Source organism: Drosophila ficusphila, unplaced genomic scaffold (assembly GCF_018152265.1).
Source record: "Drosophila ficusphila isolate 14025-0441.05 unplaced genomic scaffold, ASM1815226v1 contig_286, whole genome shotgun sequence".
Classification (NCBI taxonomy): domain Eukaryota; kingdom Metazoa; phylum Arthropoda; class Insecta; order Diptera; family Drosophilidae; genus Drosophila; species Drosophila ficusphila.
Genome location: NW_025064189.1, coordinates 485,063 through 512,876, shown reverse-complemented (window position 1 = coordinate 512,876; position 27,814 = coordinate 485,063). Strand labels below are relative to the sequence as shown.

General features: G+C 39.3%; 4 protein-coding genes across 7 annotated transcripts in view; 3 read left to right on the top strand and 1 right to left on the bottom strand.

The window, feature by feature from the left end:
• The first annotated feature begins 2,296 nt into the window (after positions 1-2,296).
• LOC108087581 (ecdysone 20-monooxygenase) lies at positions 2,297-10,175 on the top strand. 3 transcript variants are annotated; one of them, XM_017185013.2, is made up of 7 exons: positions 2,297-2,765; positions 7,337-7,631; positions 7,895-8,489; positions 8,558-8,735; positions 8,795-9,034; positions 9,217-9,432; positions 9,490-10,175. In XM_017185013.2, the coding sequence occupies exons 2-7, from the start codon at positions 7,343-7,345 to the stop codon at positions 9,598-9,600; spliced, it is 1,629 nt and encodes a 542-aa protein (XP_017040502.1). In that variant the 5' UTR covers positions 2,297-2,765; positions 7,337-7,342; the 3' UTR covers positions 9,601-10,175. The 3 variants fall into 3 exon arrangements, with proteins under 3 accessions (XP_017040502.1, XP_017040503.1, XP_017040504.1); XM_017185015.2 differs by lacking the exon at positions 2,297-2,765 and having other exon boundaries at positions 7,342-7,621; XM_017185014.1 differs by lacking the exons at positions 9,217-9,432; positions 9,490-10,175 and having other exon boundaries at positions 8,799-8,920.
• A 743-nt stretch (positions 10,176-10,918) lies between these two features.
• LOC108087573 lies at positions 10,919-16,484 on the top strand. Of its 2 annotated transcripts, none has more exons than XM_017185005.2 (4): positions 10,919-11,143; positions 15,342-15,448; positions 15,696-15,856; positions 15,922-16,483. In XM_017185005.2, exons 2-4 carry the CDS (start codon positions 15,359-15,361, stop codon positions 16,157-16,159), a joined length of 489 nt encoding a protein of 162 aa, XP_017040494.1. In that variant the 5' UTR covers positions 10,919-11,143; positions 15,342-15,358; the 3' UTR covers positions 16,160-16,483. The 2 variants fall into 2 exon arrangements, with proteins under 2 accessions (XP_017040494.1, XP_017040493.1); XM_017185004.2 differs by lacking the exon at positions 10,919-11,143 and adding an exon at positions 15,198-15,234 and having other exon boundaries at positions 15,922-16,484.
• Positions 16,485-17,259: 775 nt separating this feature from the next.
• LOC108087577 (ATP-dependent DNA helicase Q5) lies at positions 17,260-21,135 on the bottom strand. The gene is given in 6 exon segments (XM_017185008.2): positions 17,260-17,573; positions 17,625-18,990; positions 19,058-19,509; positions 19,565-20,764; positions 20,767-20,865; positions 20,928-21,135. Coding segments are annotated over 6 exon segments (3,324 nt in total). The 5' UTR covers positions 21,031-21,135; the 3' UTR covers positions 17,260-17,469.
• Positions 21,136-21,822: 687 nt separating this feature from the next.
• Positions 21,823-27,814, top strand: part of LOC108087514 (glypican-6) — a 41,327-nt gene continuing 35,335 nt past the window's right edge. Inside the window, 1 exon segment of the mRNA XM_017184917.2 lies at positions 21,823-22,563. Within this exon segment, the coding sequence (XP_017040406.2) occupies positions 22,266-22,563 (298 nt within the window). The 5' untranslated portion in view covers positions 21,823-22,265.

Below are 27,814 nucleotides of genomic sequence, written 5' to 3'. Positions count from 1 at the left end.
CAGTCACTCATTCAGGCAGTCAGTCAGTCAGTCATTCAGTCGGCCAACCAGGCGATTGCTTAGAAATTCAATTTGTATTCCACTGATCGACAGGATAAGAATTTATCCATCTGCGAGGAGAGCGTGTGAATCTTCGGACTGGATGAAGAACGGAGGAGGAGTTACGAGGGAATCGTATCTAATGTGACAGCTGAGGGGGATAAGATACGAATCTACAAGATAATAAGAGTCAAGAGTACTTACTTTATATGGGAGGATACGAAAGGGTTTAGATTTAAGGATACCGTTTGAGATGACAGATTTTAGAGTAATAAAATCTTTTAAGGACACATTGTATGAAGGTAGAAACATGATGTACAATCCCAATTTGTGAATTTTAAAGATTTGTAAAACATCTTTTAGAATTAAAATGCTTGACCTAATTTAGGGACTTGAATTTAAAATTATATGCTTAATCTTTCAACTAGATGTTGTTTATGATTTGGGAAATGTTATAAGAGACAGTCCTGATCTTATGTAGGTCTATAATACCTTCCTGAGTATTGTACTATATCTATATAACTAAATGCCCACAAGCATGCACACATGCGCATTGTTTGGCTTTAAAACAACCACAACTCTAATTCGCATTAATTTAAAACTCAATCAAGGCAATTAGAACGCACACTGGAGCGACACTCACGATCGTTTCAGTTTCTGCCCCTTTTGGCTCCTTGCCACAAGTCGCAGTTGCATGTAAAGGATTAATAGCAAACGTGATAAGACTAAAGGATATCCTAGAGGCAGTGTCGTCTTATAATCAAAGAACCATTTCCATTGCTGATTTTAAGTTCCTTTATTTTTCTTTTAACAATACTTTTATGATTGCCATTAAATTTTGTTGAATAATTCAAGCTTTAATTTATTACCATATATACCACTACTACAGATTAAAGTACATATGTATTTCTTTGCAAAAAATGTTTATAATTAATGACAATTGAATGTGAGCTAATATACCCATCAGATTGCTAGTATACCCTCTATTAAAAATCACAGCCAGTGGCAACATTGTAGTCGCGGCTCGGACATCCAGACAGCCGGTCGCACAGCTGATTTCGGTTCTTTAGAGTAGCTCGTCGCCTGGGGCGAACCTGTTATATTGGGCTGTGTTATGGAACATGGAATATATATGTGGAGTGCAACCTACCTCACGGATCGTACCCACACGCACACGAACGCTCAATCTCTCACGCACACTTGCCTACCCTTCTACTCACGCATTGCGCCCAGCTGCTCGTGTTGTTGTTGTTGTTGTTGTTGCTGCCGTCGCTGCTGTAATGTGTTGCATAAATTTGCCACTAGTAAACATTTCAATAAGCCTTGAGGCATTATTTCTTGGCAAACTTTCATTGAGTTTCTATATGCGAAAAAAGAACACAAACACACACATGGGTTCTTATCAGCAGCATGGGGAATACGACGATTAAGAAGAAGAAGCAGCAGGAGAGGAGTGGGGACACTGAGAGCGAGAGTGATCGGCGCTATCAATTACAGTCCATATTCTGTAACTCGAACGTAGCAGCTCCCCAATTAAATAAATTGATATGAGAGATATACATCATGTGATATGCTATTAAAAATGTAATATATTAATCTAATAACGAAGTAGGTTTTTTGACCTATAAAAAACCAATTCTAAGCTTTTATAATGCATTGCATACTTTTAAGCTAAGGACTTCCGGTTCTTTAAAACACTCTGTTTTGATTGTTGCATTGATTTTGGTTAGAAAGAAGAATAAAATTGTTTTTTATTGAGGGACCGTAAATGTAGTAGTGTCTACTAAATATTAATTGTTATATACACATATATTTTTAACACATATAAACCCTATATCATATCAGTGACAGCCTCCACAGCTCGATTTTAATAGGTGACAGATGGTGGTTCAAGTTAGGGACGCCCGACTGTGTTCTCACACGGCGAACACCTCAGGGAACCCGAAGAGAGGGAGCAGCAGGCACGAAGAACCTTACTCACTGGAAACGGATTCGAACAGCTGGTCGAGATCGGGCAGAGATCGATTGGATCGATCGATCGGCCGAAGCACTTGTTGCGTGGTTGGTGGTTCTCCATTAAACCGCCTCCCATCGTGAGTGCCGATCGTCGAGTGCGCGATCGTGTGCGTGAGTGCCGAGTGATCGTTCGCTGTGTGTGTTTGTGTGTGTTTGTGTGTGTATGGGTGTGCGTTGGGCTCGGCTCAGCATTTTCCCCATTCAAAAAAACGGAGCGATTCAGTCTTTGACTAAGCCTCGCCTCGCAGTTGTCGCAACCAAGAGACGCCATCAGGGATCGCGGAGGAGATCGGTGATCGGAGATCTGGGATTCGGTTGCGGGCTCGGTCAATCCGAAATATAGTGTCCCTGGCCACGGCTCTAATTAAATATATTCTGTTTACCATAAATAATTTACAAGAACATCAAACGCATCATAATCGACGAGCAAAAAAAAACAGAGTCCAAAAGTGCAATGTCTGTCTGTGATTAGAAGTTTCTATTGTTTTCCCCACACCAGAAACTACGATTGTCTAAAGCTTTAAATAATAACAACAATGATGTGCAATGTAACAATTAAAAGTGATGCAAAATAAAAATATTTCTAAAATATTTACAAGGTGATAATCAAAGCATTTTTGAATGCAATGCTAATAAAAATGAATAAAAGTCGGACCTAGCCTGCAAAGGATCTAAACATATTGGATTTAAAACGAAAACCCATTTAAGTGGTAAGTTATTTTGAATATATGTACATAATCAAAATCTAAACAAATTTTTATAGTTACATTATTCTACGAAACCAATTTTATTGGTTGTTTTACTAATATTTATATTATTTGTATTTAATTTTCCCTCCTAATTCTCAAATTTGTGCCAGTCTCCATAGAACCTTTCAAATCAAGTTCAGTTCTTCTCATATATACAATTTCTATGGAATGTTAAAAATATTAATTAAATATTTACACAACCGTAGCGACGGCAGTTAATCATAAAATGCAATACGGCTATAATAAAACTGAATCGAACTTCACAAAATATAAACATGAAATGTATGAGAGTGTGCGTGTGTATCTTGAAAAATAAATCGTGTTATACTTCGGCAAACAAACGCATTAAATTGCAATTAGCCTCTCAGTTCTCCACTTCTCTTCTCACGGCGTGCTGAAGTCATTTTTTATTTATTTATTAATTTTTTCCCCATTATTATTTCATATTTATCAGCGAGCACGAGCGTTTTCAAGTGTAACGCAATAAGAAAAAAATCATAATAATAATTTTTTGATGATTTTCTTTTGTTATCAATTATGTGAGAGAGCTTCAAGTTCATTATCATCATTAAAAAAAGCGTCATCATACGGTGGAGATTCTCGCATCGATGATGTCGATTGTGGTTGTTTCATCTGGTTTGTCAAATATTAAACCGAAAATGTTATAAATATCTGACAAAGTAAATGCCAATCGATTACGTTTGAAATGTTTTTTTTATTATTTTTTTTACTCTCTTTGTGTAACTTAATTTTTTGTGTTTGTATCATACTTAACGAGCATTGACCGAATGATTAAAATTATTTTGGGTCGTTGTCAATGATGATGCATTTACCTTTGGGTTGGGCTTTTGGGATCAGTGGTTCAATGTTATTGCCCTTATATGCGAATATTGATATAAAGATCGTTTGTTAAAATTACACTTCCGTATATAAATCTTTTTATTAAATAACAAAAAGATTAACTAAGCTTCTCAAAAACTGTTTACAAATAATTTTTAATACAACTTAAAGAACTTTTGATGACCTAGATTTAATGTGCTGGTCGCACGCCTACATTATTGAAGTGTTATTCAAATACCCGCTTTATAATATTTAACCCAAAACCCCACACGAGCTGTACGCAAATTTGATGGCTTTTCGCGACATGTTCTGCGATCACATTTCACCTTCCTTTTTTGACTGGATTTCAATTTTTTCGCCGAAGTTTGCTGATGCATCAAGAATTAATTTCGGGTGTTGGACAAATTTATATTATTAATTGTTGGCGTCAGACAGACTACCAATCGCACATTCCACCACATTAAAAGCCAGGACACCATAAAAAAAAACCAGGTAAACACAATATTTAAACGTAAGTGCGACTTGGCCTGCAGACGTTGCCAAAAAGCGACGACAGGCCACAAAATGTGACACAAAAAAGTGAAACAATTCACCTTTTTTTCCTGCTGATTTTTTTGCAAAATAAACAAGTTTATGTTTTCGTCAGAATTTACATTCTTCTATATATGCCGATTGATTCTTAACTCGTTATTTATTCGTGGCTATTTTTATTGGCACATTTTTCACATTTATGCAAATCGTTCCAAATCAAGAACCCGCCCAAAAATTGGTCAAAAAACTTGGGCCGCTGCGCAGTTACAGAAGACCCGAGCTCAGCTCAAACGGTTGGCGATCCGCAGAGCCAGACATCAGCAGATTATGTCACTTGTGCCAGTCACATTTAAATATATATATAGAGTGCACACGCCAAGACATCGGACGGGGCTTCATGGTCACGGCCACCATCGACAAACGGGAAACTTGGCTTAACAATTTCTTTCCTCGGTCAGCTGTTTCCTACCTCCTGCTCTTGCCAAAAGTTAAGAGATAAACAAAAGCTAACAGAGAGGGGTCTACACGGAAAAAATTAAAATTAAATATTATTTTTAAAATTACTTTATTAATATTTAAATAAAGAGTATAAAGAGAACATATTCAAAAACACTTTTTTTTTGGCAATAAAGATTAAATAGATTTACAAACAGTGCCTTTTTATTTGTTGTTCATCTTTTTGTATTTCGAGTGTATACCATCATATCTTAATCTATACTTATGTATAAAATTTAGCATAAATCTGTATTCCAAATTGATTTTATTTTCTGTGTATCCATTAAATCACTTTGGCTTTGGCCAAGTTCAACGTACGGCCAACGGCCAACGCCGACAAAGTAAGCCTCGCAAATAGAAATAGAGAAATTTTTCATTAGATTTGTGCTGTTTTGCCACTCTTGTTGCTGCTGAATCTGCAGAAAGCCTGGTCTAAGCCATGACCAAACTTGCTTTCCGTCCCAGAACTCGCAGAAAAAGTCTTGTGTTAGAAAAGCATTAGAAGCTGGCTCGGATAAGAAAAGTGAAAGAACAGGTGTGAGATTTTAGTTCACATAGCTATCGCTCAAATCTTGAAGTGCAGGAATAATTAATATATTTTGTTATAATTAATACAACCAGTCAACCCAAAACCATTCCATTTATATTTGGGGAATTAAAGTGGATATCCATCCAAATATTTTTTCTTGAAAAAAAAAATACTTTAATGAAATCTTCCAGTTCATTCTTCCACAAAATCTGTTTGAATTCCCGATATACCTACTATTAAGAGTCACGTCATCCCCGAGCCCATAAAGTTCGATTTCTTCTATGTCATTTTTGTTGGGGTAATCAAAAAGCGTTAATGACTGCAGAACAGAGTAGTCAAAAAGAAAGAAACGAAAAAATCGAAATTTTTATTTGCGTCTTAACCCAATTAGGGGAGCCGAAGAAAAGACGGCCAGAAATTGTGAAATTCCAAGATCAAAACAGATCGGGGACGAAAACAAAAATACGAGAAAGAAGAAAGAACTTTCCCATCGCTTCTCGTTTTACATAATAATCGGTTACATAATATGCTTTCTACCCACCGCTGGGTGCTTTCTTCTGCTTCTTTTGGCCTGGAGCTGGGAGCTGGTTTCCAAGCCGGTTTTGGCCATCTGCTTGGCCACTGCCTTGCCTGCTTCTAACGCAACTCTAACGATGAGAACGTCGTGGAGTTGTGAGTCGCGAGTGGATCCCATCTGCATATTAATCAGAGAGTGAGCCGGAGAATGGGGCCGGACCAGTGAAGAATTCGCAAGAATTCTTATTAAAAAGCGAGTTTGTGTTTTTGTTGTTCTAAGCCCAAGCACGTTGGAAAAGTGAGAAGCGCATAGAACGGCGCACGCGTCGCGATGAGAAGCGAGATCTCATGATGAGATGAGGAAGTGATTAAGCCCCAAGAAGGAAGTGCTCGCCTCAGATGTCTGTGATTTGTATTTCCAGTTTCCAGTTTATTTTCTTCTTTCTGTTCTTGATTTTTGCACAGGCCTATCGGCCAGCTAAATTTGCATTAATGGTTTATATTTACCACACCTCTCTCCCGCCGAATCTCACGCACATCGCATGCGGCATGTGGCGTCACGTAGATAAAGACATTACTTACCTGTCTCCCCGAACAATTCTTATCGGGCCCTCTGATTCTTTCGCAAATACCATTTTCGGTAGCCCAAAGTCATCGCGAGGTTCTCTATTCGTATTCCGGATTTATTTGCCAAACGATCGTGTGGCTGTGCTGTTGTGTGGCTAGGGCAAATATTAGAATTGATCATCTATCAGTGGTTCTCTTCCCTCTGGTTTTTTTTTGTTTGACCGGTCCAATCATTAATCACTTGGAGCAGGTAACCCCTTGAGGCTCAAATCGATTTTCGGAGTATTTATATAGTTTTTATATCCGGTTGGCAATAGGAAAATAGAAAAAGGTCTCCACAAAAATTCTAATAGGAAAACCTGAGTCAAACAAAACCAATAAGAAACGTTCCCATTTCCTTGGAAAACCAATAAATAATTTTCAGACCCTAGAAAGTGTAGGTTAAGGTAGGCCAAGATCTCTTTTATTTTTGTTAGAACAGCTCCACTTTTCATTAATCAAATCAGGTTTTCTTAAGATCGATTTGAATATTCAAAAATGCTATTGTTAATTTGGAAAGTTTTTATGGGGCTTGTGGAATTTTTGTTGAAAATAAACTTTAATATCCCCAAATAAACATCGCATTTTATAGACTTTTGCAAGCTGACGAAATTCGCAACACAATCGTTACACGAATTTTTCGGCTATTAACCTTGAACTTTATCACGCCCGGTTGGTATTATCTTATCTGATGTGGAAAGCCATAAAGCTTGTTTCTTTTTCGCCAGACATTTGCCTTGCAGAATAGCCAAAAAACCAGAGAACCAAGAACCGAGAACAATGTGTTATCGCCAGTTGCCAATAATAATGCAAAATCGATGATCAACCCGTGGTTTGGGTGGCAAAAATAAAAAAGCTATATAAAGCCAAATACGAATTAGTCGACCGGTTGGCATCGAGTCGAATCAAATTGGCCAGACTTCAATTAAAGGCCTAAAACCGCTCGGGAGAATTAGCATAAGTGATTCTAAAGTGGATTAAGTCAGTAAAGTAAGACCCAGAATTCTAATTGCAGCGCCTCATGGTAATGGCCGTGATTTTGTTGCTGGCCTTGGCACTTTTACTCGGCTTCTACTGCGTTCTCCACCGGCAAAAATTGGCCGAGATCTATCTGCGGCCTCTTTTGAAGAACACGCCCTTGGAGGACTGCTACCATGCCGCGCCAATCGAACCGGAGGCGCCGAGGCGAAGGAGGCGTGGCATCTGGGATATACCCGGTCCGCAGAGGATCCCCTTCCTGGGCACCAAGTGGATATTCTTGCTCTTCTTCCGCCGCTACAAGATGACCAAGCTGCACGAGGTATATGCGGGTAAGACATTATCTAGATAGACCTTTAATATTAGTTGAAGAAGGAAATCAGGTTAATTCAAGTGAGCCATAAGTAAAACATTATTGAAAATATGGGGTGTTTTGTAACTCTTTAAGTCAGGTTATTACCAGTCGTTACTCAATTGTGATTGTTGAAGTCGTCATTTCTTTAAACCTACTTTTGTATGTGTGTATTGATTTTTTTAAGTAACAGAAGACATTTGTAGAAATAGAAACTAATATGTTTAATCAATTATATTAAAGATCTCAACAGACAATATGGCGACATTGTGCTGGAGGTGATGCCCTCCAACGTGCCAATTGTGCATCTGTACAACCGCGAGGATCTGGAGAAGGTGCTGAAGTACCCCAGCAAGTATCCATTCCGACCGCCCACCGAGATCATCGTGATGTACCGGCAATCCCGACCAGATCGCTATGCCAGTGTGGGAATCGTGAACGAACAAGGACCAATGTGGCAGAAGCTGCGATCCTCGCTCACCTCCAGTATAACTTCGCCCAGGGTGCTGCAGAATTTCCTGCCCGCCTTGAATGCGGTTTGCGATGATTTCATGGAACTGCTGAGAGCCAGAAGGGATCCCGACACCCTGGTGGTGCCCAACTTCGAGGAGCTGGCCAATCTGATGGGTCTGGAGGCCGTGTGCACCTTGATGTTGGGCAGGAGAATGGGTTTCCTGGCTGTGGACACCAAACAGCCGCAGAAGATCAGCCAACTGGCAGCCGCTGTGAAACAGCTTTTCATCTCGCAAAGGGATTCCTACTACGGTTTGGGCTTGTGGAAGTACTTTCCCACCAAAACGTACAGGGAGTTCGCGAAGGCCGAGGACTTGATCTATGAGTAGGTACACACCTATCTGGGGCTCCCTAACTCTCAATTCCCATCTAACTCGAATCGTTCTCAACCAGTGTGATCTCCGAGATCATCGATCACGAGCTGGAAGAACTCAAGAAATCAGCCGCCTGCGAGGACGACGAGGCTGCTGGTCTGCGGAGTATCTTTCTCAATATTCTGGAGCTCAAGGATCTGGATATTCGAGACAAGAAGTCCGCCATTATAGACTTTATAGCTGCGGGCATAGAAACGGTATGGGTTATTTTTGATATTTTAATTTATTTTCTTCTTAAATAATTTTAATTTTTTAGTTAGCCAACACCTTGCTGTTTGTGCTGAGTAGTGTGACTGGGAGTCCTGAAGCCCTACCTCGCATCCTGAGTGAGTTTTGCGAGTATCGGGATACGAATATCCTGCAGGATGCTCTGACAAATGCCACGTACACCAAGGCCTGCATACAGGAGTCCTACAGACTGAGGCCCACGGCCTTTTGTCTGGCCAGGATTCTGGAGGAGGACATGGAGCTTTCGGGTTATTCGCTGAATGCAGGGGTGAGTTAGGGGATAAATTCACCAGATAAAAATTATAATTTAGAAAAACATAGTTATGCTTTTAAAAGAACATACATTGAATTAGGTACCGTGCTTAATATTTACCTTAAAATCCCATTAAGTTTTCTTATTGTTTTCTTGGCAATAACATTAAAATAAATAATTTTTTTTATTTACTCCAGACCGTGGTGTTATGTCAGAATATGATCGCCTGCCACAAGGACAGCAACTTCCAGGGAGCCAAGCAGTTTTGCCCAGAGCGTTGGATCGATCCTGCCACGGAGAATTTCACGGTGAATGTGGACAGTGCCAGCATTGTGGTGCCCTTCGGAGTGGGTCGTAGATCGTGTCCGGGAAAGCGCTTTGTGGAAATGGAAGTGGTGCTGCTGTTAGCCAAGGTTAGTATAAGATACGAGATACAAGATACCATTTGAGTTAAATAATTATTATTTTAGATGGTCCTGGCCTTCGATGTGAGCTTCGTGAAGCCCCTGGAAACGGAGTTTGAGTTTCTGTTGGCTCCCAAAACCCCACTTAGTCTGAAGCTCAGCGATCGGGTTTTTTGATCGTCTGCAGAAGCTGAAAACTGATTCACAAGCCCTGCCTACTCTCAAGCGTTTTGTATTAAATACAACTAAAAAAGCTAAGAACTGAACCATTAAGTGAAATTAATGTAAAATATGCTTAGGACTCTACTCTATATATATCCTATATTTCCGATGACCCAGCATCAGCAGCCTAGTCCTGTGAAGCAATCAAAACAAGAGCAATACCAATCAAAATAATTTTACATATTTATGCTGACTGGATGGTAGAATTAGTTGTACATTTTCATGTTTTGTTGTAATTACTTAGTTGTCGATTCTTCGCATAATTATTGTTAGTTGTATCTTATAAGTAGCAGCAATTGTTTTTGAGAGTTCTGTAAACGGAAAGACTGTGTTTAAGTTTTGTTTTTCATGATTTTAACAGTTTTTACACCTTTTTTTGTAAATAGTTTCACTTACCTGTCACTAGACTTGTGTACAGCATAATTTTAATTGTATTTATTCAAGTGTCCCAACTGCTTACGTTTTTATTTCATCTCTACATCTGTGAATATTTTTGTTAAAAGAAAAACAATATTCAAATAAAATAAATTGAATTTAAACAAAACACGAAAGTTAATAACAAAATTAATCCATGTGTTTATATTCTTGTAAGTAAAGCTTTGCCTTTGGTTTAGGTCTCTACTAACAGTAAAGGGAAATTTCATAAAAGTTCTTGACAGTCGCGTCCAACCTACCCAACATTTTCAAAAATATCCCGTACTAGTTATTCATATCATAATTTCCACATGAACTTTAAAGTAAAAACAACAGCCTAAATAAGTTTTATCTTATTTGCTTGGCATGCAGGTGTTAATTTGTATTATTATACAATATTTGTCCAGCGTTTGAAAACAGTAGACTTGGCTTAAACGCGCTCGAAGCGCTCTCTTATGTGCTCTCTTAAGCTACACACAAAAAAACGTTGGCCTTACTACTTTATTAAATTTTGCATGTATTCCTTAAATTTTATTGGAATCAAAGAAAAAACTACTTCATATGGTTTGGGACAGTTACTTTGTGAAAATATTGTAATTTATTCAAGTTTTTTGTGTGTACCAGCATTCTCTTAGACCGTTAGTTCTCCTAGCAATTCTCTCTTAAGTTTTGGGCTGTGGCTCGTTTGGCGGGCTTTGGAACTGTTGGTTTTAGTTTTGGGTTCAGGTTACAACATTTGTCGAGGCTCTTAAGAGAAATCGGGGAAAAGGCCACAGAGAGCGTTCGCCAACGGTCTGACGATGCCGACGAGGCTTGTACCATGGGCTGTGGCTCGTTTGGCGGGCTTTGAAACCGAGGTTCAGGTTACAGTTGTCGTTGGCGTTTCGTCGGTTTCAGAGCGTTTCGAAAACGCAATTCCGCTCCAAGTCGCAGTTAAAAGTGAAATATCTGAAACTATCTAGCGCGCGTGAAAAAATTTATTCATTTATCTCTGTGCATTTAGTGTGAGACATAACTAAAAAATCTAACCCAAAACATTTGGCTGCACTTGTGTTCTGCACCGTTCAACGAATATTTGAAAAATGTAATACCATAACCCAGAAACAAAATTCATAGTAAAACTTAAAACCAGTTTGTCGTTTGCTCGACAGTAACTAATTCGTAGAAGAGTTGGAAATGCACCGAACATTCGAAAAACAAAACTAAAGTTTGTTCAGCTTCAGTCGCAGTTTCGATTCTCCAGCGAAGATCTCTCTGTAGAATGGAGTCTGTGAGATCGGAGGGCCCCACCCAGCAGAGCTAATTGTACAATAAACAAGCACTGTGTACAACAAAAACTACATCAGCAAGACGATCGCAGCACTTTGTTGTTATTGTTAGACATGCTAATTTTGCACAATTCACAAAAACAACAACGACAACAAAAACAACAACAACAACACTAGCTAACACAAATTAGTTTGTTTAATGTCACTCACTGACAATTTTCTCACCGTCAATGCGGCCCCTCCCCTTTGATGCAGCTTTAATTAGGTGACAAATACTTAGGAAAAGTTAAATTGGCTTAAAAAAAATAGGTAGATTTCTAAATAAACATATACTTACAATTCAACCAATATTGGTATCTCCTTTAAATGATATAATACATAAAATAGTAAATATTGTTTACTATATGTTTTAAAAAAGTTTGTTTTTGAATTTTTCAATACTTTGTAAACATTTTTGCAAAATTCTTCAACCGCCAAAACCAGTTCGAGCCAAGTTTGTTTATATTAGCACTCAATTACTGCCTTCACGCGCACGATTTCCCCTTTGGGGGGACTAAACCCCTTTCGATCCAAAACCAATATACTACATGGACACTGACCTTCAATGACAGGCTCGACACGAAACAATAACAGAATGAAAGCAGTGACAGTAACCCCCGTGAAACATGGGTAAATCCCGACGAGCCTGGGCCAATTGGTTTGGCATTGAATTTGCCAGCAACCCCCAAAGGAGTCGCCTAGAAAACTCCCCCGACAGCAACCACCCCTATAAGACCCTACCCATACCGCCCACATCGCAAAATGTTGCATGCTTAGTGCTAAAACAAAACCCAAGTTAGTTACTAGTTGCAGGCGGAGTGGGTTTGAATGAGGTCAAAACCAAAAGCAGTAGCAACTATTGGCAAGAATATGGTAAATAATTGCAAACATGCAGGCAACAGTGATGTAGCTGAGTTATGGGACTTCAAGATACCCATTTTAGTGCTTGGTTTACTGGCTCATAAAAAAATCAAGTTAGATAATAAACTGCTTATGTATAAGGAAAAGTATGACACTGTTTTTTCTGAAAACGAAAAGGCCTGAGTAATAGATACTCTTAAAACTTATAAAAAAAAACATTTTTTTAACAAACCAAACATATTTAAGTAAGTTAGGTTTTCTCCTTTCTGATCTTATTCCGAACTTAAGACTCACTAAAGGATTATTTTACTTAAATATTTCGAACTCCAAATTTTAAAATTCTTTTTAGATGTTTGGAATTTTAGTCACAGCTTCAGGACATTTTAAGATAGAGACATTTATTCGTCTAGCCTAATAAAGTTATTTAACAAATATACCCTTACCTTTGGTAATACCCATGTTTGGATAATGCAACTGGGAAATCGCGAGCTGCCCTTCGCCTGGAGCTAAAACTAAGGCGATGACCAAGTACAGTAGGCGCCTTATACATATATGCATTTTGAGGTGGGTTCTGCCCTCTCACTCCCCCATTGGCCGTCTCTCTTTCTCTTGCAACCAGTTTGCAGTGTGCATATCAATGCGAGTGTGAGGGGGAGGCTACCACCCAAGGGGGCGGAAAAGGGGCAAAAGGGGGAGGCGGCATCGGCTAAAAACAAGTTTTGTTGCATTTTTCAATTGCCCAAGTTGGCTCTGATTGAAAGATGAAAGATACAGATGATAGTTCTCTTCGGATCTGGGTTTTCAGGAAATTGCAAATGAGGCTTAATTAAGCAAGCCAAGTTGGGGCTTGCTTGGGCGAATTCTTTGGAAAGAATCCAAGAACCAAAACAAAAACGGAGAATCGAGAACAACAACAAGTCATTGACCCAAAACTCAGACCAGTTATAGGGCTGCTAAGGAACAAGAAAACAAAAGGAAGAACAAATATCCCTTTTTGAGCCTGAAATCGAAACAAGGTTAATTCACAGTGATGGCCACAAAAAAACATCCACCTTTTTTTTTGAGAATAAATCCTCTCTTTAAGCCAAGCTTACGCAGGTGTGGCAGGTAGCCTCACTCTCTTAGTAACTCTCTTTCAGCTAAGCTCTCTTGTTTTCCAAAACGAGTTTTCTTGGCCAATACGTTTTGTTTACCTTTTTTCCTGTGTTTCGTGGCTTGTTGCGTGTGTTTTGTTTGGTTTCTGGCTTTTGGGCTTTCTTCTTCTAAGCGCCGTCGAAAAAAACTTGTTTTTTTTTTGGTTCAGAGGGGGGATGAGAGGTGTTCGAGTGTGGGCCAAAACGTGAAGCACTCGTTAGCAACAACACGCAAACAGTTAACCACCGAAACTCCAATCTTTTAGAGCCGCCAGCTTGAAAATGATTGAGCAGATTATATAGGGAGCATATAATGGCTAAAAGAATTAGTAACGGTGTGACTTTATTTTCATCATGAATTTTAAATAACATTTTAAACATAATAAAATAAAATTTTTATTTAGAAAAATTAAATGTATTTGATAATTTTAAAAACGATAAAATTACTTCATTTTTATATTTCAAAATACTATAGTAAAGTGTTAAACATTTTTATTTACTACAAATGATTTTCTTAAAACCCTCTAAGTTAGGTTTTTTAAATATTGAGAATTATTATATGTATTATACAAATATATAAACTTGGTTTCATTCCACTGTATTTCAATTGGTGGTAGTTTCTTTTATCTATTTGTTATTTACCTTTGCAACCAGAACCTAGACACTAAAATGTTTATTAAGTCCAAGCCCTCGCTTTTTAGAGAGGGAGTGTCTTGGGACCATATCATCTTTCTCTTTCCATTTCTCTGTGTATCTCTTTCCGTTCCCCCTCTTCTTTACCTTATCCCCCTCCCCTTCCACAGTGAAAGTTATGCGTGACCCTTTTTAGGGCTCCAGTTGAGTTTCCAGTTTCATTTCGAGTTTGACTTATTTTTTCTGGTTTTCCACTTGCATTTTAATTGTTGTTTATGGGGTTACACATCGCGGGGTTAAATAGCACAATCCCCTCCCCATTTCCCGCCACTCTCTTTTATTGTACGTGCCTTTGGCCAATTTTGGGCCTTTTTTCTTTTGTTCTTTATGTGATGCAATTAGCTTTAATCAATGCGGGGAACCGACAGACCCACGCAGCGATTTCATTGTTAGGTTATGGAGTAGCGATCCAACTCCACGCTTTATACACAGAAAAAAAAACAAAACTTGCTAGGGAATAAAAAAAATAATAATAATACAAACAGTAAAATAAAAAAAAATAAAAGTTTAATATTATTATTTATTATTATTATTTTAAATACAATTTTAAAAATCAATTTCTTTAAAGATTTTCTTCAGTGCAGAAATAAATACATAACTCTAACCAGCAGAAAATGGTTTAATAGTGTCCAAAAGAGGTGACAATTGAGCGACAATAGCCTCCTTGTCGGAATGTAATTATCGGTAGAATACAATAGAATTATAGATGAATTGTCACAAGGCAGCGATTCTAGTTGGCTTTAAATATTCATAACACTTTTCGCTGCAAACTCACGTAGGCTGCTCGCATTCCCAGCTCGAACTTGGTATGCATCTGGGCAACTCACAGGCGAATGTATGAACCCCACCCAAAAGTCCCACACACCCAATCAGATGAGATCACCCCAGAATTTGCCCTTAATCAATTCGGTCTGCAACTGGATGTATTTCATGTGGGAGACCTTCGGCCATCAATTGACACAAATCCGCAGCAGAACGTAGTTTGTTTAGTTATAAATGTTTGCACGCTCCACCGAGCATCCAATAAAAAATATCCGATAACCCAGAGTCGGAGGCCAAGTATGGCCATTAAACCCGAGTTTGGATGATCACGAAAAAGCCAAAATTGAAGATTCCGTTTCCTCTGTAGGTCGAGAACATATTCAACAGAATCAGCGAAATGAGTTACTTGCGATCGATAGGTACATATAGAACGTGTCTTCTCCCCGAGCAAATGCCAAACTGCCCAAATATTCAATTGAGCTAACTGTTTTATTTAATTCATTAATTGTTTAATTGCCCGGTGCAGAAATCTCACGCGTCGAAATGTCGCCGGCTGATGATAATTCCTTTGCCACCACCAACGGCAACAAAAAGGCCACATACACGCTGATATGCATCAAAATTGTGGAGCTGGTAAGTTAACAATTAAAAATATTGATTTTATAAAATTTTAATACACAAAAATCTGTGAATTTCACGAGTAATAAGTGGCAATAGTTCACTAGAGTTGAACAAATTTCTTATATATTTTTGCATATTTGAATACAATCAAGAATTTGTAATTTAATCTGTAGTAAATATTTATTTATATTTTATAGTTATCAAAAAATATTTTATTAAATAACTGGCTATAATAAAAAAAATATTTTCATTCCAATAGTGCCTTTTAATATGCTGCCTGGGTCTGATTGACGAGCCTGCTACCAATTCCCATCTGCGGGTGTTCATTACTCCCCGAGTTATGGCCCTTTGCTATGTGACTTTTGGAGCCCTGACTATTTACACAGCGATCTATCTGCTGATGGCACTGTTCGGTGATCTGTGAGTATACAAGAATTACCCTTATTTTTATAGATCTATATTCAAATCACATTTTCATGATATAGGACACCCTGGAGAACGGCTACTTTGTGGTCCCTGGTGGGCTTCGTTCTTTTCGTGGCCGTCACTGCTCTGCTTTTCCGCGATTGGTCCACCACCAAGGATCGCAACTATTGGCACCCGAATATGCATCGTCTGGATCTCGTGATGGCCTCCGCCTCGATTTCCTTGGTCACCTCGCTGGTCTTCCTGCTGGACATACTCATCACCCTCCGTTTCGGCGTGCACGGCGATCTGGAATGACATGGTCGACGAGGATTTGCTTGGCGGGAAAGGGGCCTCCACTCGATTCTCGCCTAGCGACGTGGACTGTAATATTTAGAGCTCCAACTTAGACGTAAGAGCCCTGTTCACATCCCCGTCTCCCAGCTAATTGTAATCCCACGAAGAAACATCTGAATTGCCATCATCGAATTGAAAATGTACAAAATCGACGTCCGAGGAGGTTTAAAGTTCTATACGCATCGGCTGCCCTGTTTTGTTTTTATACCCTTGCAGAGCAAAAGGGTATTATAATTTCAGTCAGAAGTTTGCAACGCAGTGAAGGAGACACCTCAGACCCCATAAAGTATATATATTCTTGATCAGCATCACGAGCAGAATCGAAATATGTATGTACGTCTGTCCGTCTGTCCGTCTGTCCGTCTGTCCGTCTGTCCGTCTGTCCGTTTCCGCGCAAACTAGTCTCTCAGTTTTAAAGCTATCGTGCTGAAACTTTCCCAAAAGTTGTGTAGTTGTTGCACGCAGTATATAAGTCGGAACGAGCCGGATCGGCCGACTATATCGGATAGCTCCAATACAAGAGAATGAAATAAAAAATTCTCACTCTGTTGTTTTTCATCAGATCGACTTGAATTCTTCAAGATGGCGTTTTCTAACTGTTATTGAACTTCGGATTAAATTTGATCAAAATCGGATAACTCTATCATATAGCTGCCATAGGAGAGATCGAAAATTATATATAGAATTAATGGAAATAAATTGATAATATCGTTGTTTTTCATCAGACAAGTATAATTTTTGGAATATAGAGTGTTCTTACGACTCTTGAATTACGAGTTAAATTTGATCAAAATCGGACAACTATATCGTATAGCTCCCATATGATCTATAGTCAAAAATATGGAAAATGAATAGAAAAATCGTCTTAGCTTCGATGTTGTCTAGCCTTTATGCGTTTTGTTCGACATATTTGATGACTGCAAGGGTATATAAGCTTCGGCTTGCCGAAGCTAGCTTCCTTTCTTGTTTTTTTATAAGCTTAATACTTCGAGCATCACGAATGTTTTGTCTAATCCAATTAATACTTAAGATCCAACACAAATAAATTTTGTACGAGCGAATATTTTCACGAAACAAAAGGCTAACATTCTATTTACTTTTGAAACAGTCCGAGTGAAAAAATATGGTGGTTTTTCATGAGTTATAATAATTTGGGCTCTTATTATATACAAGTCGAAACAATAACGAAAAAAAAGATTCATTAACTGTTAACAAGGCGAAACAATTCGTTGTGATGAAATAATGAAGTTGGCAGATAGAATTCTTTGAAGTCACTTTGATTTGATGAAGTATTTTTCAATGTCCTGATCGTTGTTGATCATCTGCAGGCCATGGAAGGTCTCCTTGATGTAGCATTTTCCAGCGTCGCCGTCACCTAAATTATTTCAATTAATTTTGTGGTTTGTAAACAGTTTATTTATCTTACCCAAACTTCCGTCACAAATACGCTGAGTGAGCAATTTGGCCAGAGCTTTGAAAAGTTCCTTGGTGGCAATTTTTCGTTTATAGTAGGGATTGAGCCACTGAACCACATTTTTGCTGACATCGTTCTTTTGTTGGTTTTTTTCCGGCTTTGTGTCCTTCAGCGAACTTCTTTTTGAATCGGATTCACTAGAATCTTTATTCTGCTGAGACGAGTCTTTATCTTTCTCTTTTTTCTGTTCTGATCCTACCTCTTTAGAGTCTCTACTCCTGGATGATATATCTTTTAGATGCCTTTCTGAATCTTTGCGCTCACCCGAACTATGTTTTACATCCTTAACTTTATCCTTATCAGATCTTGATACTTTTGACACTTCTTTGTGAGATTTCCTGTCACGGTCATCCTTTTTCTCAGATTTATTTTTGTCATATTCCTTTGCTGCTTTACTTTCTAAATTATTTTCCTTAACATCTGCTTTACTCAAACTTTTTTCCTTAAGTTTGTTTTTTTCCAACATTTCTCTAGCGGAAATGAAGCCTAGTGTTTCAGGTTTTCTATTTGCTTTTTCTCTCCTTTTCTCGTCTTCAAGTTTATTTCTCTCCAACATTTCTCTTGCTGAAATAAAGCCTATATCTTTATTTTCTGTCTTTTCCTCCTTTTCCTCTTTAATTGTTTCAGTTGAGCTGCCCAATTTTTCTTTTCTTTCCTCCAGCATTTGTCGAGCAGTTTTGAAACCAATTGAAGGTTGCTCAAACTCCTCTTCAGATTCGCTTTTAAAAGATCCAAAAAGATGTTGCATGCTAACCGTAGACTTTTTGGGTTCCTTTTCTTTGGGTTGATTTTGATGAGAAACTCTTTTCCTGCGATGCGTGTCGTAGCTGCCATCGCCGTTCGACATCAATTTGAATTTTCTTTCGCCAATTATGCTGTCAGGTTGACTTTCGAGTTCACTTGCAGGATCAGAACTTTCTTGGTCCATGGGTTCATCTTTAACGTGGTTGGAAGAAGTCTTGTCAGTGTCTTTATCTTCTACATCCATTTGAATTTCTTCGGGTTCTTTTTTAATGGCTACTCCTTCTCCATCATTTGATGAATCGGACGGTTCTTCTTTTATCTCTTTCTTAAAAAAAGAGGAAATCGAAGTCTGCTTACTGCTATCCTGTTTGAATCCTTTCCTTTCTTTCAAGGTTTTTGGCACCTCCTTGAGACTTTGGGGTCTCTGCTCTTCCAGCTCTTTCAGCTTCCTTTCAAAGTAGGCCACACTTCCCCCCGTCCAGGCGCCTTTTGCACTCGTTTCTGGCTTGGGAATATAATCCATTAAAAGCGGCATCAATTGCGTCTTTCCTGTAAGTTGTTTAATAGTTGAAATCTGTAAGAAAAACAAATTAAATCAGTTTAAAAAAATATAAGCATTTTTAGTAACTTCTTATTCAAACCTGTTTAACTAAGGCATGCCGGTACATGTTGGCTACTTTATTTTGGCGAAACACTTCATACTCCATATCCACTGCCATAGCTTCGTAATCATTGTATTTTAGCACGCTTTTCGGGCACTGCTCTGGGTCATCTTTGCACTTCTCTACGTTGTCTTTCAAGGCATCAATGATGGCAGTGAGATACTTTTCCCGGTGAGTGGACTGAAGTCCTGCGATTTTCTTTTCAGTGGCTTCTGCCTGACGAATGCGAGATATTTGCGTTGCGGTTTCCTGTTCAAGCTGCCGAGCTGCGCTGATTTGTTTACGCAGCTTAAACTGTTGTTTAATGAAATCCTCTGATTCCCTTTTGGCTTTCTTGGCCATGGCGGAGTGACTATTGCCAGAATCGTCATCTGAACCGGAATCACCAGCTGCATAGTCCTGGGCAGCACGTTTTTGGCCAGGGCGACCACCTTAAAAGCAACACATTTAATAAATCATGATTCAGAGAAAATAATTACTATTTACCTTCGTATAGATCTGAACAGTCAGTCTGCAGTGAAATGTGCGACTTGAAAGTGTCATCCATGCACAAGCGATGAAACATTTCCAGCGCCTTCTCCACTTTCTTGGGACGCTTGCAGACATCACATTGACCATTACAATTTGGGGTGGGATCTCCAAAAAAATCTGAGAAGAGTTTATGCCTGCAGGTTGTCCGTTCGCAGAACTCAGTGATCTTTTCAAACTGTTTTATAGCCCTCTCTGTGAGCAGCTCCTTATCGCCACGACCCCTGGCGCGATTTGCGTCGTTTTGGAGCAGGAATCTTATACTTTTGACATCTTCTCGGGCGTAATATAATCTACAATAGGACTGCAAACCGTCGCGGCCAGCGCGACCAGATTCCTGATAGTAGGCAGCCACATTTTGCGGAACATCCCAGTGGATAACGAATCGCACACTCGGCTTATCCACTCCCATGCCAAAGCTGTTGGTGGCGCATATAATCGGCTGATCGCCTCGCATCCAGGCTTCCTGGACCTCAGTGCGTTCGCCTGTTTTCAGGCCAGCATGGTAGGCCACTGCTCCGATTCCCTGTTTCGTAACTCCGATTGCCATGCGCTCCACTTGCTCGCGGGTTCGGCAATAGACAATTCCGCAACCTCTTTGCGGCTTGGGTTTCTCCTTGAACTCCTTGGGATCGCCCAAACAATGTTGGGCGAAGTCTGCCAAATGCTTGAAGTCGTCTTCAATGGAGTTCTTGTACACAATGTCGTAAAAGAGGTTCTTTCTGAAGCTGGGTGTGCTAAATTGCGCCACTGGCTGGTGAAGGCGCAACTGCTTGTATATATCCTCCTTGACTTCCCTCGAAGCTGTGGCTGTCAGGGCCAACCAGGTGATGTCTGGATATTTGGCACGCAACTCCCCCAGTTTCAGGTAATCCGGCCTAAAATCGTGACCCCATTGGCTAACACAATGGGCTTCGTCCACCGCAAAGTATGCAAGTTTTTTGTGTTTATGAAGCGTTTGTAACAGCTCCTGGAAAAACTTGGTAGCCGCCTGCTCCGGGGTAATGTATAGAAACTTTAGGTTTGTCTTGACGGCCCGCAGATCCATTATAACACGATCTCTTTCCTTGGTGGTCATCTTGGAGTTCAAGGAATCGGCTGGCACCTTTAACTTGGTCAAATGATCAATTTGATCCTTGATTAAAGCCAATAGGGGGAGAAAACAATGGTTATTTTGTTCTCGGACATCAAGCCGGGCAACTGGAAGCACAGGGATTTACCCGAGCCCGTGGGCATCGACACATACACATCCTGCTTTTCTGTAAGAGAATTACGAGAGGTATTATCTACGAGATTGGGTAAGAATTTGGCCCATATTCACTTTTGACAGCACACTTAACGGCATTTTCCTGAAGCTCCGATTTGAATTTCGAGTGGCCGAAGTGCTTTTTCAGCTCCTCATGCACAGCGCTTTCCCGCGTCATTCTTGAGCCGTTGTTTAAACTGCGTTTTATTTAAATAAACATTCTTCCCTTTCAGGCCAAAACTCGTTGCCGCCAAAACAGCTGGTCTAGAGGTGGGAAATGCGAGGCGGGCTATCGATAACGCGTCCCTACGGTGAAATTCAAGCAATGCACTCTGTTTTTTAAGTTTTATCAATACATGATTTTATTGTTTCTATCTAGAAGTCGACTTCCCTTACTATGTGTTTATTTCGCCGCCTTGGGCGTTTTCATTAATGGTTTTATTTTAATATTTTAAGAATAAATTCTTTAAAATATGTATATTTGCTTAGTTAGCAATAAGAACAAAAAAGTATCAAACATTCCAAAACTAAAATAAATTTGATTTTCAAAATTTTAAAATCCCGCTCTATAAATTCGAACTTCCATGGATAACAGTGGTTGGTGCACTCGCTAAAGTTGGAATCTGATTTTGTCACTACTACTTATTACTACTTATCTTTGGAGATGTGCATCGGATAGGTTAGAAATCTAAGCACAGAAAATATCGATATATCGACATTTATTGCGCAGTGCTGACAACTTACTTATATTCACGGCAAATTGGCTATTTTATTAATTAAAACTTAGAATTTTAATCGCAACTGAGCACATTAAGCTTTATTTCGGACATAAGGAATATGCCCGTTAAGATTATTTAATGAGAAGAAATCAAATTAAGAAATTTAGCTATTTCTGGCTATTTTTAATATTGGCGACTGAAACAGTGGCAACACTGTTTGCGAGACCGACGTTGTTGCAGCTCTAGAGAGACTCCTCAGTCAACATTTTTCGGCCGACTCGCGAGCACGCTCTGTGCTGTTTCCTCCTGCGTTTCGCGCTTTGCTTTCAATTGCCTTTCGTCGTGGTGCGTGTGTGTTGAGTGCCGGTGTGTGTGATTGCTGGCAGTGCGTGTGCCGCTATTTGTTAATAGTTAATAATCCCGATTAATACCATGTTGCACTTTAATTGCCTTTAAGCTCAAAATGCACACTGATAAACAAAAACGACAAAAATAATTTGAATCATAATAATGCCGGCAAACAAAGCGGAGTATTAGTGTGTGCTTGTGTTTGTGTGGGTGTCTGCGTTTGCCAAAATATTTACCGCAAAAAGAACAGACACAATCAAATCGAATTTAATCAGAGCCAAACAACAACAACAGCCGGCGAAATTAGCTCTCTCTTTCACAAAAGAAGAGTTATTAAAGTTTCAAAATGCAACATCAACAACAACAGCTTCTGCATTGCAGAAGAAAAGCAACAACAACTCCCGCCCGTCTTGTGATACTCAGCAGTCTTTTTCTTCTACTGCTCACCACCCACTTTCCACCCACCGTCCGAGCGGATGATGGCTCCACCCCCCAAGTGGCCGCCCTAGCCGCCCCCAATCCAGCGGGAGGCGTGGCAGGATCCTCAATCATCGACCAATTCAGCCCAAATTGCAGCGCCGTAACGCACATTTTCCAGGCGAGAGGTATTGACGCGATGGATATTCCCCAAAAACCAAGTAACGGTAAGTGCAATGTTATTAAATTAACATTTGAGCTGTAACATAGTGTCGCAATGAAGAGAAATTTAAACTTAAGGTTCAGTTTAACCATCTTAATCCACCTTAAATAACTTTTATGGCTACCTAAATGTTTGTCTTATTATATTGAAAATTAATTAATTTTTTGACTCCTTTATTTTAAAGACTTCTCTTCAAACATTCAAAAATCAATTAAACATATAACAATAAAAAGCATACCTCCATAAAACGGGGATATTTCATAACATTGCTAAATAGCAAGAGATAAGAAACAAGTCTGAATCACAAAGGAACAAAGAGTATTCGCGTTCAAATTGGGCGATTCCGTGATTCATTTTGCTCCTTTAAGGCGTCTTGAACACTCCTCCCGAACCCTCCTTTACCTCGAAGGAAATGAAATTCCACGCAAATCAACTCGAAATGCGAATAAGATAGGCTCTAAATAAGAGAGAGTCCGTCGCGGAGAGCGTGTCCATCCAAGAGATCTTGGCGCATGCGTCGCCTGCTCATCGTAACCCTCTTTGTTCCTCCCTCCCCCTTCGCCTGAAGGGGAAAAGGGTTCCAGTTTCCAAGACCAGTCCAAAAGGCAGAAGCAGCCGCAACGAAAAATCTCAAGAAATTCCTTTTTGATGAACAAAAAATAAAACCAGATGAGAGTGGCTTTACAGTGAAGCTTAGTTAATTTAAAAAGCTGCATTATTGCACCCAAAGAAAAATAAAATGCAGTATTTATAAAATTTGTGTAATATTTTATTTTTTACCAGTTTGGAAACTATGTTTCTAAAGTACTTTTGGGATTTAAAACGCAAAATTCGAATATTATATTTTTTATTTAGCATATCAAATTTGAGTTCATGGCGATCCAGAGAACTTGGACTGTAAAACCCACTGAAAGGCTCAATGGCTAGTGCAAGAGCAAAAATGTTGTCACACCACTTTTACACGCTGTTTGGGGGGAAAAAGGTGGAGGGGTTCAAGGAGGACCTAGTCTCGACCTCGATCGCCTGTGGGTTTTAGTTAATTTGTATAAATCCTGAATTAATCACGCTTAATTGCAATAAGTTGTGCAGCGATCTCTGTTCCTCTTCGTGGCTGCCTCTCTCTTTGTTTGATTTGTTGCCAGGTAAACTGTTGCAGCCTCTGCCCTTTTGCCCCCCCTGCCCTTCCTTTGGCCCTTTACCTGCGCCCTGCCTTTGTTTATTTTTGGTTTTCAACGTTGCCTGATTGGTTTTTTTTCCCTCCTATATGTTTTCCTTATTCTTTATCTTTTGGTCAAATGCATTGCGCGTTGCGTTTCGTTCATAATTTCATGGAAATGTTGGTGGGGGAGGGGGCGCCGAGGGGGCGGGGTGGCCAACAGGTAGAGTGGTCAGTTCTCGAGTTCCCTTTTGTGTTGTCTTTGATATTAATCAAGGTGTCATTGAAATCGTTTAAATTATGCAGTTCAGGATTTTTATTCTCTGTCGGCATTTTTATGTGAACCTTTTACTTCCCGATCGAGTATTCCCCCGCCCTCGACTCTCAGTTTTGATAACACTCGAAATAAAAATTTAAATGTTTGAATTTGATTTGAAAAATGTTTAATTTTGAAAAAAAAAAATATAAAAGTTGTTTTATATAAATTTGTTTGTTGCTTTTAGTATTAAAATCAAAGTGTTTATATTAACATTTATAATTTCAAGCTTTTTAAAAAATTATTTAACGAATAAAAAAAGTATCCAGAAGCTACTTATATTTATAATATATTTTTAAATATTGTTTTTTTGAGTGCACAGCTTCTTTTCCACCTTTCGCCGTGTGAGTCATAAATTCTTATGTTTGGCCCTCTCTTCTTGTTCGCTTCTCCTCATTCCCAATTCCATTCCCTTTCCATTCACCTGATCCCCGCCCCTCGCACCTTCTCCGCCTGATAAGCGCCAGCATTTAGATAAAGATTCCGACCTGTTCCCAGGCATTCTCGAATTGCTTAACTGAGAACTATTTTTCCGATAGGTGTTTTACAGGGCTTTTTGGCTTGAGTTCCGTGGTTATGTAGGCTAGCTAACTGGTGAAGCTGTGTGGCTGATATAACCCAACTTCCATTTCCGATAAGTGATACCAAAAAAACTTTGACGTAAGATAATGGAGTGGGAATGAGTTTGACGAAACTCAGACTTTTTGGGGCCATCATATTGTCTTAGGGAAGTTATGAGAAAAGTTTTATTTGAGAATAATAATAGTGTTTTTGAATAAAAAAAAAGGACGTTACCTTTTATTAATAAAAATTATATCATTTAAAATTAGCCGAAAATATTTTTAAAGCATTTTTTCATGAAAGAAATATGCAAATCAAAATTCCTGAACTTAACATCCGTTATTAATTTAGCAACCGGAAATTTCTCGCACATAAACGAAGTGAAATTTCGATCAGTCACGTACAAGTGTTTTTGGCAAATTTCCCACCACTCTCATCTTCACACTTTAGGCGCATTCCTTTCATTGAACCGTGAATAGCAGCAAACATTAAGCAACAACAACAACTGCATGACACCTTCCGTGCTGCACTAACAACAACAACAACAACGACTGCCACTTAAACGCTTCATTTAAGTTGCACTTCCTGTGCCACATCAAAAAGCTGTGCGAACCCACTTTAGTCCCCCTTAACCATCGTCCTCGGCTCACCATCATCATCATTGGTAGGCAGGCACTTAGCTGAAATTGTTTGCACAATTTAAACAGTTCACAAAACATTAAATCGTTAAAAATAATACCAGAGAAGCGGCAAAGAGAGACTCGATGAAAAAGGAAGATGGGATTCATTTGATCGCAGGTTGAAATGCCCTTACATATTTCGACTAAATAAGAGATTTGATTTTTTTTATATACTAAATTTACATTCAAATCAATTTGTTTAATTAATTGAAAAAAATAATGAGTGTTTAAATCTTCTAAAGTAGATTACTGCATTTAATCTTTTAATAAAGTTTATCACATCTTTTTTAATTGCTTACATTATTATTAAGAATTTCCGTTCTATTTTTAAATTGGGAAATAATGAGTATTTTAATTTCGGTGCAAGGTTGATCCACTTTGTTGGCGTCTCCACTGGCGGCACTGCATCCGCCGACTGCCCCCGAACGCCCCTCATCCCACCCGCTCCAAGGCAACCACCGCATGACTATTAATCATTTTCCAGCAACCAAAACTAAATGGCCCCGTCTCGTTCTCTCCTTCTGTTGCCCCATCTCTTTCCCACTGTTGGCCCTTTTTTTGCATTGTCGCATTCCTGGGCCGTGTAAAAAGAAGAAACGAAGCGAGCGGTTTATATGGCACTATATCATCATCATCTTCATCGGCGTCGTCGGCGTGTGATCATGTGATATATACTTCTGCAATTGTTGACCATTGTATGGAGGATTGGGTTTGGGTTTCGATTGGAATGCAGATTAGATGGGGCAGGGGGTTATAAACGAGTAGGAGTTGCTGTCGGGAGTTTGTTTATGAGGTCACAAAGGGGATATAAGTGGTTATAAGGGCTAAGCGAATATAGGAATAAACAGGTCGTAAGTTTTCAATTCAGTGATGAAATTTTATGATGGTATAATATTGGTATATTTACAGCTTAAAGCAAAATTATGAGCACTATAGTTTTATTAAGTTAAAATTAATAGAAAAAGCTTAAGCATCACTGATAACCCACTAAACTAAATCACCTAACATATGGGTTAACATCAAGTTTCCCCAGAGGCTCCACTTGAAAACCGCGATCATGATCGATAGCAAACTCTTTCACGCCATCTCGCCTTTAATACGCCATAACAATTACTCAGTTCCTTGGGGCTACTTTTACCCATTGAGATCATAGCCTTGCGATCTCGAAACCAGCTGTGCTATCTGATCCATTGATCGGCACTGGAATCCCAGACATTTCGCCTACAAAGTCAACACTTGCCGAGATTTCTCGCACTAAAGATCGGAGATCTGGGCAATTTCGCGTAATTAGCTGACGATGCTGACAGAAATGGGATCTCCCAGGCAGCCAGCCGCTGCTGCTGCTTTTGCTGTGACAAACAAAAGCCGAATCGTCAGCCAATTTTCTAAGAATGAATCCTTCGGATCGCGGATGATTCAAGTTGGATTCGAGTAAGGGATAAAACGAAAACGAAACCGGGGCAAAAATGAACGATCGCGGCCGTGGATCCGATCCGATCCAACGACTTAATTGCCGGCAAGTGTCGGAGGAGGATACCAAAAATAGGTAGAGACGACGAGAATCCCAGACTCTTGGCCAGACTTCCCAGCATTTCCAGTCATCTCGAGCAGGTCAAACGTGGCCACTTTATGGAGCGAGATAACATTTTGCCTGTGTGGTCTCACCTCACTTGCCGTCCCTTTCCCCTCGCGCTGTCTATCTCTTTCTTTGTTCGAAACTCCTTAAACAAGTTCTCGGTGCATTCCGAGTCCATTTCGTGCCTTCATTCCATCGGAACAGTTGAAGCAATGACTTTCATATATGGCCAACGTTGGAATACCTTTTTCGGGAGTGCAGCCAAAGAAAGAAAGAGAGGCCTTAACAGGGCTGAAAAGAGATGGGTAGACTTGGCATTTTGTTGTTAATTTATTTTTGTGGTTTCTCGGGACCAACTTTACCCCAACACCTCCGTGTAAAGATCGAGAAAATGCCTTTCAAGGATATTCCTCGAGCCAAAATGCATTTCGTAAATGTGGTTACACATTCTCACGGTCTGGTTTTCCTTTTTTGTGCCAGGATTGCATTCTCATTTAAATTCTTTAAATTAGCATGTTAAAAATTATTATAAAACAGAGAAACAACATTTTGTATTGATATATATTTAGTCAATGGTAGTTAATAAATCTTGTTACGCTTTCTCACGCTCTGAATTTATTTTTTGGAGCAAAGATTACGCAGTAGATGGTTGGGTAATTACACAACTAAAAGCCCAACCACGCCCCTTAAATGGTAGCGCCGAATAACAATTACATTTAACATGTTTATTAATAAGCCAGAGGATGGAAAGGGGGAATGAAGGGGTCTTAACCATTTGGCGGCTTCATTTGACCAAAAGATAATTAAGTAGTTAACCAGCTAACAGCCGCAGACGAAGCTGTGGCTGAGTCCACTCTACCTTGTTTGGTACTTGGCTGGGAAACTCCTATTTCTCAAAGCCCCCTTAAATCTCCAACCTTTTTAGCTTCACCCACTTTTGAGTCTCAAGCAAATGAAGCATTAAAT

Bases quoted from the DNA above. Each gene is read 5' to 3' on its own strand.
- LOC108087581 (XM_017185013.2), top strand. From the start codon at position 7,343: ATGGTAATGGCCGTGATTTTGTTGCTGGCCTTGGCACTTTTACTCGGC. The intron at 8,490-8,557 runs GTAGGTACACAC...GTTCTCAACCAG, and splicing joins GCCGAGGACTTGATCTATGA to TGTGATCTCCGAGATCATCG. The intron at 9,433-9,489 runs GTTAGTATAAGA...TTATTATTTTAG, and splicing joins TGGTGCTGCTGTTAGCCAAG to ATGGTCCTGGCCTTCGATGT.
- LOC108087573 (XM_017185004.2), top strand. From the start codon at position 15,213: ATGAGTTACTTGCGATCGATAG. The intron at 15,235-15,341 runs GTACATATAGAA...TGCCCGGTGCAG, and splicing joins GAGTTACTTGCGATCGATAG to AAATCTCACGCGTCGAAATG. The intron at 15,449-15,695 runs GTAAGTTAACAA...TCATTCCAATAG, and splicing joins GCATCAAAATTGTGGAGCTG to TGCCTTTTAATATGCTGCCT.